Source organism: Zonotrichia albicollis, chromosome Z (genome assembly GCF_047830755.1).
Source record: "Zonotrichia albicollis isolate bZonAlb1 chromosome Z, bZonAlb1.hap1, whole genome shotgun sequence".
Taxonomy (NCBI): Eukaryota; Metazoa; Chordata; class Aves; order Passeriformes; family Passerellidae; genus Zonotrichia; species Zonotrichia albicollis.
In genome coordinates this window covers 7,049,957-7,065,814 of record NC_133860.1, presented here as the reverse complement: position 1 = coordinate 7,065,814, position 15,858 = coordinate 7,049,957, and the positions used below count along the sequence as shown (strand labels likewise).

Here is a 15,858-nt window from a genome sequence, read left to right as displayed (position 1 = left end):
AGGGAAGGGAAGGGAAGGGAGCCCAGGAGAGGCTGAGGGAGCTGGGAAGGAAATGGAGCCCCAGGAGAGGCTGAGGGAGCTGGGAAGGGAATGGAGCCCCAGGAGGGGCTGAGGGAGCTGGGAAGGGAATGGAGCCCCAGGAGGGGCTGAGGGAGCTGGGAAGGGAATGGAGAGGCTGAGGGAGCTGGGATGGGAATGGAGCCCCCAGAGAGGATGAGGGAGCTGGGAAGGGAATGGAACCCCAGGAAGGGCTCAGGGAGCTGGGGAGGGAATGGAGCCCCAGGAGGGGCTGAGGGAGCTGGGAAGGGAATGGAGCCCCAGGAGAGGCTGAGGGAGCTGGGAAGGGGCTGAGCCTGGAGCAAAGGAGGCTCAGGGGGCCCTTGTGGCTCTGCACAGCTCCTGACAGGAGGGGACAGCCGGGGGGAACAGGGACAGGAGCAGAGGGAACGGCCTCAGGCTGGGCATGGGGAGGCTCAGGGTGGGCACAGCGGGGATGTCCCCATGGAAAGGACTGTCCAGCCCTGGCACAGCTGCCCAGGGCAGTGGTGAGTCCCCATTCCCTGATGGGCATGTGGCACTTGGGGACATGGGTCAGTGGTGGCCCTGGCAGTGCTGGGGGAATGGTTGGACTGAGGGTGTGAGGGCTTTTCCAACCCAAATGGCTCTGTGGCTCCGTGTCCTGCTGTGCCCCGAGGCAGCCGGGGCCGTGCTGGGGCAGGGAGCACAGGGAGCTGGGAAAGGCTTGGAGCCTGGGTTTGGGAGCGAACCAAAGCGGTGCCAGGGGCTGGAGGGCAGCTCCCTGGCAGTGACAGCTCTCCTGCCTCCATTCCCAATGCTGCCGGCAGCTCTGGGCCCCAGAGCACAGCCCCGGGCTGCAGGCTCCCCTCTGTGTGACTAATCACAGCCCGGCTCTGCAGGCTGCCTTTCTTCACAACAAACTGCTGCACAGCGTGTCTCAGCAGCAGGGCCCAGCTGCTCATTAGGTGATCCTGGGGAATATCCTCCGCAGGCCTGCAGTGACACGGGTTTACAGCAGAAGTGATTTGTGCAATTTGGGTAGGAAGCCAGGCATTTTTAAATGCCTCCAATCTGGGCTATTTTTAGCCTGGCACAAAGGCGTGACCTTGCAGGTTATTTTCGCAATCTCTTTTGTTTATAGGAGCAGGGCAGCATTATTCAGAAGCGTCTCAAACCTGCCACAGTCATGCTGTTGGGAGGGGAGGGGGAATGTGCTCTTCATGACAGGCCTCAAAATCATAATTAGGAGAGGGGGCTTTGATTAAGTAGGTTTACATATCTGATACTGTTACTATAGTGACTCTGCTTCTTTTAACTGCGCCGTGCTCCTCCGTACATCAAACTATTCAAATGGTGTTCGGTGCCGGTGGCAGGGAATCAAAATTCTTACTTAATAAAAGTTCTTGTTAAAACAAAAATTTATCTTTTTAACTGGAAGTGGGGGAGCATGAGATGGGCTCTTGGGAATGAGGAATTGCTGGCTGGGAGGGTGGGCAGGCCCTGGCCCAGGGTGCCCAGAGCAGCTGTGGCTGCCCCTGGATCCCTGGCATTGTCCCAGGCCAGGCTGGATGGGGCTGGGAGCAGCCTGGGACAGTGGGAGCTGTCCCTGCCCATGGCAGGGGTGGCATGGGATGGTGGTCGCTTAGGTTCCCTTCCAACTCAAACTATATTTAGATTGCATGATTCTAGGAAAACACCTTAAAGATCATCGCGTGCAACCATTTACAGAGCCCTTTGGCAAAGGGAATTTTCCCAGTCCTGAATAGATGCAGTACTTTTGAGTTTTGTTTTTTCTCGGAATAAAAAACATCAGGTACGACTTAGGCAAAGGGAATGCATTTTACTAAGAAAATAGAAGACTAGAACACACATTTCAATAGAGTTACAACGTTATAAAGTAGGAAGAAACCCCAACCACTTCACATTTTACATACAGTTTTAGTTTCAGCTGAGCAATGACCCTCCCAGGCACAGCCAACCCCGCACAGACCAGGCTGGAACTGTTCTTACAAGCGCCCCAGCAGGCTCACATTGATTTCCGTAAGGTAGATATGTTTAAGATAGAAATAAATGCAGGTCATTTCGCTGTTTTGTTGACAAGGCAGCCATCTTTAGTAGTCCTAAGAGTATATTTATTCCCGTCAGGGAGGATCTGGCTGAAGAAGGGATGAGCTGAAGCTGACGGCAGGTGGAGAGCTGAGCTCAGTCTGGGAGCACCCCCAGCCAGCTCGGTGACAGGACACGGTGACAGGGCCTGCTCCTCCAGCTGCAGCCACGGCCCGCGGGGCCCCGGTGAGTCCTGCCATCCCCACGGAGAGCCAGAGGCACGGGGAAGCGCTGGGAGCCGTGCTGGATCGTCCCAGGGAGCGGGCACGGCAGGCACAGCGAATGGATGTGCCTTCAGCAGCGGCAGCTGAGCGGCTTGGCCCAAATCCAGCTGCCAGGCCAGCGCAGCAGAGCTCTGCTCTGCATTTCCTCCTCCCTGTGCCGTCCGTGGCTGTGACGGAACGGGGCAGCACTTGGATCGTCCTGAGAGCAGAAACCACAGTGGCTCATCCAGAAACGACAGTGGCTTATCCAGTGAGACTGCAGCCCTGGCTGCTCTCACACTGATCTGAGCGCTGCAGAGGAGCTCAGCGCTGTGGGATGGCAGAGGAGCTCAGCGCTGTGGAGCTGCAGAGGAGCTCAGCGCTGTGGGATGGCAGAGGAGCTCAGCGCTGTGGAGCTGCAGAGGAGCTCAGCGCTGTGGGATGGCAGAGGAGCTCAGCGCTGTGGGATGGCAGAGGAGCTCAGCGCTGTGGGATGGCAGAGGAGCTCAGCGCTGTGGGATGGCAGAGGAGCTCAGCTCTGTGGAGCTGCAGAGGAGCTCAGTGCTGTGGGATGGCAGAGGAGCTCAGCGCTGTGGAACTGCAGAGGAGCTCAGCGCTGTGGGATGGCAGAGGAGCTCAGCGCTGTGAGATGCCAGCAGGGCTCAGCTGTGCCCCTCTGCAGCCAGCCCCGGCTGCTCTCACACTGACCTGAGAGCTGCAGAGGAGCTCAGCGCTGTGGGATGGCAGAGGAGCTCAGCGCTGTGGAGCTGCAGAGGAGCTCAGCGCTGTGGGATGGCAGAGGAGCTCAGCGCTGTGGGACGGCAGAGGAGCTCAGCTCTGTGGGATGGCAGCAGGGCTCAGCGCTGTGGAGCTGCAGAGGAGCTCAGCGCTGTGGAACTGCACAGGAGCTCAGCTGTGCCCCTCTGCAGCCAAACAAAACCAGCCGGGACTGCCGGGGCCGGAGTCAGCCGAACTGAAACCTGGGTGGGAGCTGTACAATAGTGATCCCCACTCTCCCACAGGAACAGTCACCACGCAGGGGAGGGCTGCTAACGAGAAACTAAAAGGTGTATCGTTCATCTTGGCAGGTACTACCAGAGGAGTGTGACAGAGTTACTTTATCCCCGTAAAACAGCGTGCTGGAAACAACAGTACAAGAGGAAGACACGCACTGACCACAGGAAACCTGTTACACACCACTCTGCAGGTAAAAAAAGTGTCACTTGGTTTGAAGCTTGGAAAACAAACACAACAGATCAGGATGCATGACCGTCCACAAATGTGACCGACAACTCACACTGGGGGGTTTAAAATGTATCAGACACTACATTTTAATTGTCTCCTTCTGCATGTCAGGGTGGCAGCTGGGCAGAGGCTTCAGGAGCACACAAACCTTTGAACAAACCCATGGGTATTTTACAAAGAAAGGCTGTGCTTCATCAGACACCTTTACTCTCCCCCAAACACTCCAGAGGTTGCTGCCCAGAGGCTCAGTCCTGCTCCTGCTGATTTTAAGGAAGCAAGGATTGGACAAACCCTGGAAGACTGACCTCAGCCAAGCTCCTGATCCTCTCAGAAGGGCTCTGCATAGCCCAAGGAGACATGGAAGACAGTCCTTGACAAAATCATTTGGAGGGCGAGTCACGGGGGCTGTGTGACAAGCTACAACACTGGTGGTCCTTCAGGTGATGTATTTTTTTAACTTACGCTATGTAACGTGACAAAATGCATCCTGGTGACACCTGTTTCCCTTTGCATACTGTCTAAGAAAATTTTCTGTACAGATAAAGACCAGTAAATGTTTTGAATAAACCAGCAAACAGAAAAAATCGTGTTAAGTAGAATATGAAAAAAGGAAACTGGTTCCTTACTAGCCAGCAAGATTAGCAGTTGCAATTAGTTCAAGGATTAATTGTACCTGAAAGAAAACTGAACATGAATCTATGTGTCTTAAAATCCTATGTATGAAAAAAAAAAATTAATTCTGGAGAAGACGAAAGAGAGAGTGAAATGGACTCAAAACTCTGTGAGCTGACAGGTTACCTGTTGCCAACAGGAAAGAAGCAATGGCTTCGCATCGAAGGGAAACCCACCATGTCCACAGGGCAAGCTGCAGGGGATGCTCAGGGCCTGGCACACAGGAACGGGATCTCCATCCCTTTGGGAACGGGATCTCCATCCCTCTGGGAATGGCATCTCCATCCCTTTGGGAATGGGATCTCCATCCCTTTGGGAACGGGATCTCCATGCCTCTGGGAATGGCATCTCCATCCCTCTGGGAATGGGATCTCCATCCCTTTGGGAATGGGATCTCCATCCCTTTGGGAATGGGATCTCCATCCCTTTGGGAACGGGATCTCCATCCCTTTGGGAACGGCATCTCCATCCCTTTGGGAACGGGATCTCCATCCCTTTGGGAACGGGATCTCCATCCCTTTGGGAACGGGATCTCCATCCCTTTGGGAATGGCATCTCCATCCCTCTGGGAACGGGATCTCCATCCCTTTGGGAATGGCATCTCCATCCCTTTGGGAACGGGATCTCCATCCCTTTGGGAACGGGATCTCCATCCCTTTGGGAATGGCATCTCCATCCCTCTGGGAATGGCATCTCCATCCCTTTGGGAATGGCATCTCCATCCCTTTGGGAACGGGATCTCCATGCCTCTGGGAATGGCATCTCCATCCCTCTGGGAATGGGATCTCCATCCCTTTGGGAATGGGATCTCCATCCCTTTGGGAATGGCATCTCCATCCCTCTGGGAACGGGACCGCCCCTGCCCAAAGCAGGGCCCTGCAGCCTCCCCAACCTTGGGAACAAACAATCAGCCTGAAGGGACGTGGGATCGGTGCATTTTGGGTGTTTTTGTCACTCGTCTGCCTCCCTGGCTGCTGGCAGGAGGGAGGAAGCCGTGTGTTCCCAGCACTCCGGAATCCAGTGGTGCACAACTCCACTGGCACAGTACAACAGGCTTCGGAGAGAGCTGGACTTTCAGAAGGCAAAAAACAATTCATACACTGAATAAATAATTTCTTCCTCAGTAAGATCACTAATTTAAATACGATACAAACAAGGCATAGCAAAAATAGATGAAAAAAGCACTCTTTGTAAAAACATCCTATGTCTCTCTGTGTGTGTGTGTGTGTGTTGGTGTCTTTTGTACATTCACTTGCAAGTGCAAGCTCCTGCCCACGTGCATCTCAGCACTCAGCAGTGAAGCACTTCCAGCCCCAACACACAACACTTTACCACAGCTTGAACACCACAGTTTTTTTCCCCACACCACTCTTTTCTGTGTTTATATAATCAGTCTTCTTTGCCCACGCAGGCAGCGCCTTCCCAAAGTTCACTGCTCTTTTGTGTGAACGCAATTTTGGAGCCAGAGATCAGGCTGTAGGTGCCTGAGGGGGTGCTGGCTTAAATGAAAGGGAAGCTTGAAAAAAATTTAAAAATTAAGTAAAGATCCTTTGGTAAACCATTCTGCAGTCCATTGCTTAAAATCTCCTAGTAAAATCTTTAAAAAGATTTGCTTAAATTACTTCAGGTCCTACCTCTACCCAATAAAATTTATTCTTTGACAGCATGGCTTTGTTTTTAAAAGCTATTAAGTGATCAGTATTATTTTCAGGCTTCCCAAGGACAATTTGAACTAGCTCACATTTTTTCCTGAGAACAGATTTCATGGAGTGATGAAAACAAAGCTGCAAACTTTGCTGCAGACCCCACACTTGTACATCTTGCTGCTCCTCAAGGAAACAGCAGCCAATGCCACAAGGATGTCTGGACACGGGCATCTTTAAACATTAAACAAAACACAAGGCCCATCAGACTCTCTAAGTTGTCTTTAACTGCCCTTTTGTTTTTTCTAGACAAGTGGTCTCCCTTGATGTCACTGCTAATGCAGCGTGACAACACTAGGACAATTAGAAGACTGATTATTAAAGGCAGAAATAAGTAATTCTGGATATCAGCAGTGATGAGAGAGCTACAGTTTTATCATTAAATGCAGGTAGCTAAAATACCATTAAATGAATTCCTCGGTGTGGTGATGGCTCTAAGCTAGAAATACAATGTTATTGTTCAAATTAATTTTGGAGGGCTCTCTCATCCCTGTGCCAGATGCCGTTTTTCCGTACAGTTTATCAGGTACTTGGGAGAAATCAGGTGAAAAACAGGGCGTAAGGGGGGGGAAAAAAAACAAAAAAAAAAAAAAAAAAGGCAACGAAAGGAGCGCAAATAAATTAGAGGAGTGAAAGCTCATGATTAGAGTTGGTCTGAGGAGGGAGGGAGGGAGGGAGGGGATCCCTGCAGAGCGGCGGCGCTGCCTGAGGCGCGGCCTGAGGCGCTGGTCAGTGCACCTTGGACTCGGGCCAGTCGTACACGTCCGGCATGAAGGACTCGTACTCGTAGCTCCACACCTTGGAGCGGATGTAGCGGCTCTTGTCGGCCGGCTCGGGGTAGTGGAAGGCCATGTTGTTGGCGTACAGGAACTCCATCACCTGCGGAGGGAACAGCACGGCTCGGAGCCCGTGGCACCGTGCAGGAACAGCCTCTGGAGCTCAGAGGGGCATCTGGGCATGGAAAGGTGACTGCAGGCACAGACAGCGGGCAGAAAGCTGCTGGCAGGCTGAGGGTGCCAGCCTGAGTAAATGATGCTCACAGCTCCCGACAATTGGATTAATAAAAAGATGCCTGCTTGCCTCGTGGGCAAAGCAGAGATACCAGTCTTGGACACATGGGCAAAGCAGAGCTACCATCAAACAATGCATGGGCAAAGCAGAGTTACCTTTGAAACCATGCATGGACAAACAGAGATACCAACCAAACCATGCATGGGCAAAGCAGAGCTACCATCAAACAATGCATGGGCAAAGCAGAGCTACCATCAAACAATGCATGGGCAAAACAGAGCTACCAATGAAACCATGCATGGATAAAGCAGAGCTACCCATCAAACAATGCATGGACAAACAGAGTTACCATTAAACAATGCAGGGACAAAGCAGAGTTACCAACCAAACAATGCATGGACAAACAGAGCTACCCATCCAACAATGCATGGGCAAACACAGCTACCAATGAAACCATGCATTCATTGACAAACAGAGCCACCAACCAAACAATGCATGGACAAACAGAGCTACCATCAAACCATGCATGGACAAACAGAGCCACCAACCAAACAATGCATGGACAAACACAGCTACCATCAAACAATGCATGGACAAACAGAGCTACCATCAAACAATGATGGACAAACACAGCTACCCACCAAACAATGCATGGACAAACAGAGCTACCATCAAACCATGCATGGACAAACAGAGCTACCCATCAAACAATGCATGGGCAAAGCAGAGCTACCAATCAAACAAATTCTCATCTTGTGTAGACCAAGATGAAAAGTAAATATAAACAATGTTTAGAAGCACAATAAACTGCTTTTGCTTAATTCACAGTGCATCGTGCAGAGTCCTTTGTGTTCTCAGCACCTCAGTGTCTGTACATCCCCACACACCTTAGCTGGGATCCCAAAATTGAATTTCTGGAATCAGAGGGGACCAATTTTGGTCCATCGTGGCTGCCAAGCTGAAGCATCCAACAAAGGGAACGCTTTTATGCTTTTCTCTTATTGCAGGCACAAAGAACCAGGTGCTGCCCAAGCAACTCATATTCAAGGGTCACACTCTGTGCAACTCAGCAGGTTAATGTACACATAAACCACTTTTACTGCAGTGCAATTTTATATTTCATACTCACCTTGACAGCAATATAAATAGAAACTTCCCTGATATTGGACAGTGGAGGATAAAGTCTTCCTTGTGCAAGCTCTTCATCTGTCAACTGCTCTGCCAATGCCTGAGTCAGAGAAACAAACACTTTTTATTTACTAATGTGACTTTATTTACTTTAAATGTGACTTTATTTACTTTATTTACTTTAAATGTGACTAATAACGTGCCAGAACACCTGAGAGAACCAAGCTGCAGTGCTCTTAGCACCAGAGTGCTCCCAAAGCCCTGGAGTGAGGCATTCAGGATCTGAGGAACTGAGCACACTGACTGTGAGCATTTAGCAAAACCAGCTCTGGTACTTTGGGGGATGAATCCCAGAGCCACAGCAAGCCCTGGCCACAGAGCCAGCTGCAGAACCCAGGGCAGGGCAGGGCAGGGGACAGCCCTGCTGCCACAGTAACTTGGTAAAAAACAACTTTGTTTGTCAAAACACTTTTTTTTTTTTTTCCCCTCACTGTGGAGGGCCAAGCCAACAGAAACCAAACAGGAAACCACTGTTGTTTAACCAGGGTTTGAGAGGAGTGCCCATCAAGCCATCCCTGCTCTGCTCCCAGGCTTACCTTGGCAGCCTCCAGGAAAACCTTATCGCTGATGTGCCTGACGCTGCTGAGGATCACAGCCAGAGCCACGCCTGCAAGAAACCACTGCCACTCAGGGACACTTCACCGTAAATGTGCACTTTAAAACGTGCAAGCCTGCTGCCAGGAGCTGCCACTTAGCCCAGTGCAATCCCTGAAAACCCTCCCGCAGCTTTGCAGAGCCATGGGGTGGCTCGGGTTGAAGGTCCCCGTGTGCCACCCCCTGCCTCGGCAGGGACACCCTGCACACTCACTGCTGCCACCCATGGGTGCAGCCATGGCCACAGCAGGTGGATTCTGGAAGGGTTGGAGTGGAGCCCTGCAGCTCAGGGAGGCAAGGGCAAGGTACAGGAACATCCTCAGTGCTACTTTTCTACACCACTTGTGCAGATACAACTTCAAGAACTATTAACTCTGAGAGCTATTAACATAACTGCAAGTGCGTATTAACATTTATTTTCTCCCTTCCTCCCCAAACAAGCAGCAGCTCCCAAAGCCTTTAATAGCACCCTTCTGTTTTCTCAGCCACATCCAGCTGGGTTTGCTCCCTGTGGATGCATGTGCCCCACATCCAGCCTGGACTGATTGTCTGTCTCCAGCCAGTCATTCCTCCAAGCCCTCAAATGCTGGCACCCGCACCTCTGCACGCTGCTTCACTGATGTGCCTCTGCAGCAAGGGAGCCCAAGGGTGACAGCTCCATTCATTACCTGGGAAGATGTAGGCGTTGTTTCCTTGGCCTGGTTTGAAGGTCCTGCCATCCCTCAGAGTGACCAGCTCGAAGGGGCTGCCGCTGGCAAACAGGCACCGGCCCTGGCAGGAGGGAGGGAGGGAGGGAGGGTCAGTGGGGCAGCTGGGCAGGGACAGAGCCTGGAGCCAGCAGGAGCGGGGCACAGAGCCAGCAGGAGCTGGACACAGACAGAGCGTGGAGCCAGAGGCAGCTGGGCAGGGACAGAGCCTGGAGCCAGCAGGAGCGGGGCACAGAACCACCAGGAGCTGGGCAGGGACAGAGCCTGGAGCCAGCAGGAGCGGGGCACAGAGCCAGCAGGAGCTGGGCAGGGACAGAGCCTGGAGCCACCATGAGCAGGGCACAGAGCCAGCAGGAGCTGGGCAGGGACAGAGCCTGGAGCCACCAGGAGCGGGGCACAGAGACAGCGGGAGCTGGGCACGGACAGAGCCTGGAGCCAGCGGGAGCTGGGCACGGACAGAGCCTGGAGCCAGCGGGAGCTGGGCACGGACAGAGCCTGGAGCCAGCGGGAGCTGGGCAGGGACAGAGCCTGGAGCCACCGGGAGCTGGGCACAGACAGAGCCTGGAGCCAGCGGGAGCTGGGCACGGACAGAGCCTGGAGCCAGCGGGAGCTGGGCACGGACAGAGCCTGGAGCCACCGGGAGCTGGGCACGGACAGAGCCTGGAGCCAGAGGGAGCTGGGCACAGAGACAGCAGGAGCTGGGCACGGACAGAGCCTGGAGCCAGAGGGAGCTGGGCAGGGACAGAGCCTGGAGCCACCAGGAGCTGGGCAGGGACAGAGCCTGGAGCCACCAGGAGCTGGGCACAGACAGAGCCTGGAGCCACCGGGCACAGACAGAGCCTGGAGCCAGAGGGAGCTGGGCAGGGACAGAGCCTGGAGCCAGCGGGAGCTGGGCAGGGACAGAGCCTGGAGCCACCAGGAGCTGGGCAGGGACAGAGCCTGGAGCCAGCGGGAGCTGGGCACGGACAGAGCCTGGAGCCAGCGGGAGCTGGGCACGGACAGAGCCTGGAGCCAGAGGGAGCTGGGCACGGACAGAGCCTGGAGCCACCAGGAGCGGGGCACAGACAGAGCCTGGAGCCACCAGGAGCGGGGCACAGAGCCAGCAGGAGCTGGGCACGGACAGAGCCTGGAGCCAGCGGGAGCTGGGCACGGACAGAGCCTGGAGCCACCAGGAGCGGGGCACAGAGCCAGCAGGAGCTGGGCACGGACAGAGCCTGGAGCCAGAGGGAGCTGGGCACAGAGACAGCAGGAGCTGGGCAGGAACAGAGCCTGGAGCCAGAGGGAGCTGGGCAGGGACAGAGCCTGGAGCCAGCGGGAGCTGGGCACAGACAGAGCCTGGAGCCACCAGGAGCTGGGCAGGGACAGAGCCTGGAGCCACCAGGAGCGGGGCACAGAGCCAGCAGGAGCTGGGCACGGACAGAGCCTGGAGCCAGAGGGAGCTGGGCACAGAGACAGCAGGAGCTGGGCAGGAACAGAGCCTGGAGCCAGAGGGAGCTGGGCAGGGACAGAGCCTGGAGCCAGTGGGAGCTGGGCAGGGACAGAGCCTGGAGCCAGCAGGAGCGGGGCACAGAGACAGCGGGAGCTGGGCAGGGACAGAGCCTGGAGCCAGCGGGAGCGGGGCACAGACAGAGCCTGGAGCCACCAGGAGCTGGGCACGGACAGAGCCTGGAGCCAGCGGGTGCCGGGCAGGGACAGAGCCTGGAGCCACCAGGAGCTGGGCACAGAGCCAGCAGGAGCTGGGCAGGGACAGAGCCTGGAGCCACCAGGAGCTGGGCACAGAGCCAGCAGGAGCTGGGCACGGACAGAGCCTGGAGCCAGCGGGAGCTGGGCACTGACAGAGCCTGGAGCCAGCGGGAGCTCGGGGCCAACAGGCAACATGGGGCACCGAGAGCCAGGGACCACAGGGGACATGGGACACTGATGACCCTGAGCAGGGGACATGGGGCACTGATCACCCTGCCCTGAGCAGGGGACATGGGGCACATCCCGATGCTTGCAGGGACTGACACATGACCCTGCTGTTAACCCTTTCCAGCCCCACAGGAACCCTGCAGACCCGTGAGCAATGGTCACTGCCAGAGCAGGCTGGAGCACAATAAAAGGTCATTTTCTCAGTGGAGGGTGTGGGGTAGAGGGAGGAACTGCTGTGTCAGATGCTGCTGCTGCTGCTGCTGCTGTGAGCAATCAGAGCAGTGAATAATGTGGCTTGCTTACCCTTCCTTTGGAAACGATTTCACTGTGCACAAAATAGCAAAACGTATCTGAGTGTGAACCACACCCTCTAGACAAATGAGCCTCTTCTCAAGCAGTTACGCCAGTGAAAGTAAAAAAAAATCTTGACTTTCTTTTGAGTAACAGGTTTAGCAACATGAGTTTAAAACCTTTAAGGCTCTCAGGACTACTGTGTTTGAAAACCAATTACCAAAGAGGCTGGAGGCTCTGGCACTGCCTTTGGGTGTCAGGGCATGCTCATGCCAAGAGCCTTTTTGTGCAGGGTGCAGGAGGGGACAGGACCAAAAGACAAAGCAATTAAAAGGCAGCAGAAGCCCTCAGAACACACAGGGGCATCGACAGCCTTTTACAGGTGCCATCTAGCGGGAAAAAACGAAAGGTTAGGGCGGTGTCTTTGTCTCTTTGTTGCCTCTGGTGCAGCCTGAGATGTCACCCAGGCAGGACGAGGCTGTCCCCGAGGCCTGGGGACACCCGTGGGGACAGCTCTGATCCCCGGCAGATTGCATTAGCTGCGTGGCACTGCCAGTGGAGCTGCAGATTTCCACAGAGCCACACTGCAGTCAGGGCCTGGAGCCCATTCCCCAGGGAATTACTGCATCTCGGAGGGAAAACACATTCTGAGGATATGTCAGAGAACCAAAGAGCACCGTGGAAACAGACAGCTGGGCTGGCTGCAGCAAAGTTCAGAGACATAAACACTGCAGAATTTATGAGTAAGGGCTGGAACAAAGCTACACCAGCTCATTTACTGACCGGCACTGCTCAATTGTCCAAATAACCCACAGGCACACCTAACTGGGAGCACGGAAAATCATTGATAAAAGAGCATATGGATCCAATACAGGAAAAAAAACCCAAATGTCTCCTCTCCGCTGGGCTCAAACTTTGCAAACAGCACTGTGCTCTTGCAGCTGCTGACCCGGGGAGCCTGTGCCCCTGACAGGGACAGCCAGGGTGAGGGCCAGCTCCTTGGGCACAGCACTCAGCACGGCACACTCTGCCTCCTGCCCTAAAGCATCTCTTCTTCTGCTGGTATTCCATCATAATGCAAGCAAAAACCAGGCTGGTTCCCTAAAGCCAGGCTGGTTCCCTAAAACCAGGCTGGTTCCGTAAAGCCAGGCTGGTTCCCCCTCTAACTGTGCTCCTGGCCTCCTGCAGCTAGAGATGGCAGCAGCTTTTACATTTATTTATGCTAGCTGAAGTCTTGCCTGCACAACTATCTCCTGTTTACCTTCTGTCCAAGATACTGGAATCTATAAACTGAAACACTGCCCAGCTCACTGCTCTGGTTAATGCAAGATATCTGAGAGATATTAAACTGCCTTAATTTACAAGCGTGTCCAGGGCAGGGAACGGAGCTGGGAAGGGAATGGAGCCCCAGGAGAGGCTGAGGGAGCTGGGAAGGGGCTGAGCCTGGAGCAAAGGAGGCTCAGGGGGCCCTTGTGGCTCTGCACAGCTCCTGACAGGAGGGGACAGCCGGGGGCAACAGAGGGAATGGTCAGGGCAGGCTCAGGGTGGACAGCAGGGAAAATTTCTTTGCCTAAAGCTCTGTCCATCCCTGGCCCAGCTGCCCAGGGCAGTGGTGGAGTCCACATTCCCTGTAGGGGTTTAAAAGCCATGTGCATGTGGCACTTGGGGACATGGGACAGTGGTGGCCTTGGCCGAGCTGGGGACTGGTTGGACTCGATGGCCTTGGAGGGCCTTTCCAACCCAGATGCTCCTACTGATAAGAGATAAGACGCAGACTTTGCTCAGAGGCTGCTACGGCAGCACGGCTCCTGGAGCAGCAGTTCCCTGAGCTGACAGCCCCGGGAGTGCGGGACAGAGTCCGGGTGTCACATGGGGACAGCCGAGGGCCACCCTGGCAGGGTGACACTGCCACTGCTGGGGCTGTCTGAGATGCTGAGCCCCGTGGGCAGCGCAAGGCAGGGGCTCAGTCCGCAGCAGCAGACTAGGAAAGCTCTCCACCCACCCATTTTCACACACCACTCACTTGGTTTGGGGCTGTATTAAAACAAGAGAAAGAGAAAAGAATGAGAGCCCTCAGGAGCTGCAGGGCAGCACCAGCACAGGGATCCCAGAGCTGCAGCACCAGCACAGAGATCCCAGAGCTGCAGCACCAGCACAGAGATCCCAGAGCTGCAGCACCAGCACAGGGATCCCAGAGCTGCAGCACCAGCACAGGGATCCCAGAGCTGCAGCACCAGCACAGAGATCCCAGAGCTGCAGGGCAGCACCAGCACAGAGATCCCAGAGCTGCAGGGCAGCACCAGCACAGAGATCCCAGAGCTGCAGCACCAGCACAGGGATCCCAGAGCTGCAGCACCAGCACAGAGATCCCAGAGCTGCAGGGCAGCACCAGCACAGAGATCCCAGAGCTGCAGGGCAGCACCAGCACAGGGATCCCAGAGCTGCAGCACCAGCACAGGGATCCCAGAGCTGCAGCACCAGCACAGGGATCCCAGAGCTGCAGCACCAGCACAGGGATCCCAGAGCTGCAGCACCAGCACAGAGATCCCAGAGCTGCAGCACCAGCACAGAGATCCCAGAGCTGCAGCACCAGCACAGAGATCCCAGAGCTGCAGCACCAGCACAGAGATCCCAGAGCTGCAGCACCAGCACAGGGATCCCAGAGCTGCAGCACCAGCACAGAGATCCCAGAGCTGCAGCACCAGCACAGAGATCCCAGAGCTGCAGCACCAGCACAGGGATCCCAGAGCTGCAGCACCAGCACAGAGATCCCAGAGCTGCAGCACCAGCACAGAGATCCCAGAGCTGCAGCACCAGCACAGGGATCCCAGAGCTGCAGGGCAGCACCAGCACAGGGATCCCAGAGCTGCAGCACCAGCACAGAGATCCCAGAGCTGCAGCACCAGCACAGGGATCCCAGAGCTGCAGCACCAGCACAGGGATCCCAGAGCTGCAGCACCAGCACAGAGATCCCAGAGCTGCAGCACCAGCACAGAGATCCCAGAGCTGCAGCACCAGCACAGGGATCCCAGAGCTGCAGCACCAGCACAGAGATCCCAGAGCTGCAGCACCAGCACAGAGATCCCAGAGCTGCAGCACCAGCACAGAGATCCCAGAGCTGCAGGGCAGCACCAGCACAGAGATCCCAGAGCTGCAGCACCAGCACAGGGATCCCAGAGCTGCAGGGCAGCACCAGCACAGGGATCCCAGAGCTGCAGCACCAGCACAGAGATCCCAGAGCTGCAGCACCAGCACAGGGATCCCAGAGCTGCAGCACCAGCACAGGGATCCCAGAGCTGCAGCACCAGCACAGAGATCCCAGAGCTGCAGCACCAGCACAGAGATCCCAGAGCTGCAGGGCAGCACCAGCACAGGGATCCCAGAGCTGCAGCACCAGCACAGAGATCCCAGAGCTGCAGCACCAGCACAGGGATCCCAGAGCTGCAGCACCAGCACAGGGATCCCAGAGCTGCAGCACCAGCACAGAGATCCCAGAGCTGCAGGGCAGCACCAGCACAGAGATCCCAGAGCTGCAGCACCAGCACAGAGATCCCAGAGCTGCAGGGCAGCACCAGCACAGGGATCCCAGAGCTGCAGGGCAGCACCAGCACAGAGATCCCAGAGCTGCAGCACCAGCACAGGGATCCCAGAGCTGCAGGGCAGCACCAGCACAGGGATCCCAGCAGCTGCTCAGAGCCCCAGGGTCCTGCTGTGTCTGTCCCACCTCCCTCCCCGTGGGCTCTCTGCAGAGGCCTCCAGCCTGGCACAAAAACCTACACAGAGCTACAAAATACTGTCTTCATAGGGTTGGGATGTGCTGTTGGGATAACGGCAGAGCTATTAAGGAAAAACCATCTCAAACCCCTGAGTGCCAGCCCTGCAGGGCGCAGAGGCCCCAGGGGAGGGTGCAGAACCGGGAGTGTTTGCTCCTGGCTGACTCATTCCCGCACCTGGTGGTGCCAGACACAGCGGCTGTGGCAGGGACAGGGGCCACCCCTACCTGGGGACACAAGGGGACAGGGGCCACCCCTACCTGGGGACACGAGGGACACAGGCCACCCCTACCCGGGGACACGAGGGGACAGGGACCACCCTGCCCGGGGACACGAGGGGACAGGGACCACCCTGCCCGGGGACACGAGGGGACAGGGACCACCCTGCCCGGGGACACAAGGGACACGGGCCATCCCTGCCCGGGGACACAAGGGA

General features: G+C 55.8%; 1 protein-coding gene across 1 annotated transcript in view; it reads right to left on the bottom strand.

Moving 5' to 3' along the window:
* Nucleotides 1–1,842: 1,842 nt before the first annotated feature.
* The window catches only part of ME2 (malic enzyme 2), a 41,915-nt gene continuing 27,899 nt past the window's right edge, over nt 1,843–15,858 (bottom strand). Inside the window, exons 13-16 of the mRNA XM_074532500.1 lie at nt 9,409–9,511; nt 8,683–8,753; nt 8,088–8,186; nt 1,843–6,826 (exon numbers count right to left, since the gene is read on the bottom strand). Of these exons, the coding sequence (XP_074388601.1) occupies nt 6,677–6,826; nt 8,088–8,186; nt 8,683–8,753; nt 9,409–9,511 (423 nt within the window). The 3' untranslated portion in view covers nt 1,843–6,676. The remainder of the gene's footprint in view (nt 6,827–8,087; nt 8,187–8,682; nt 8,754–9,408; nt 9,512–15,858) is intronic.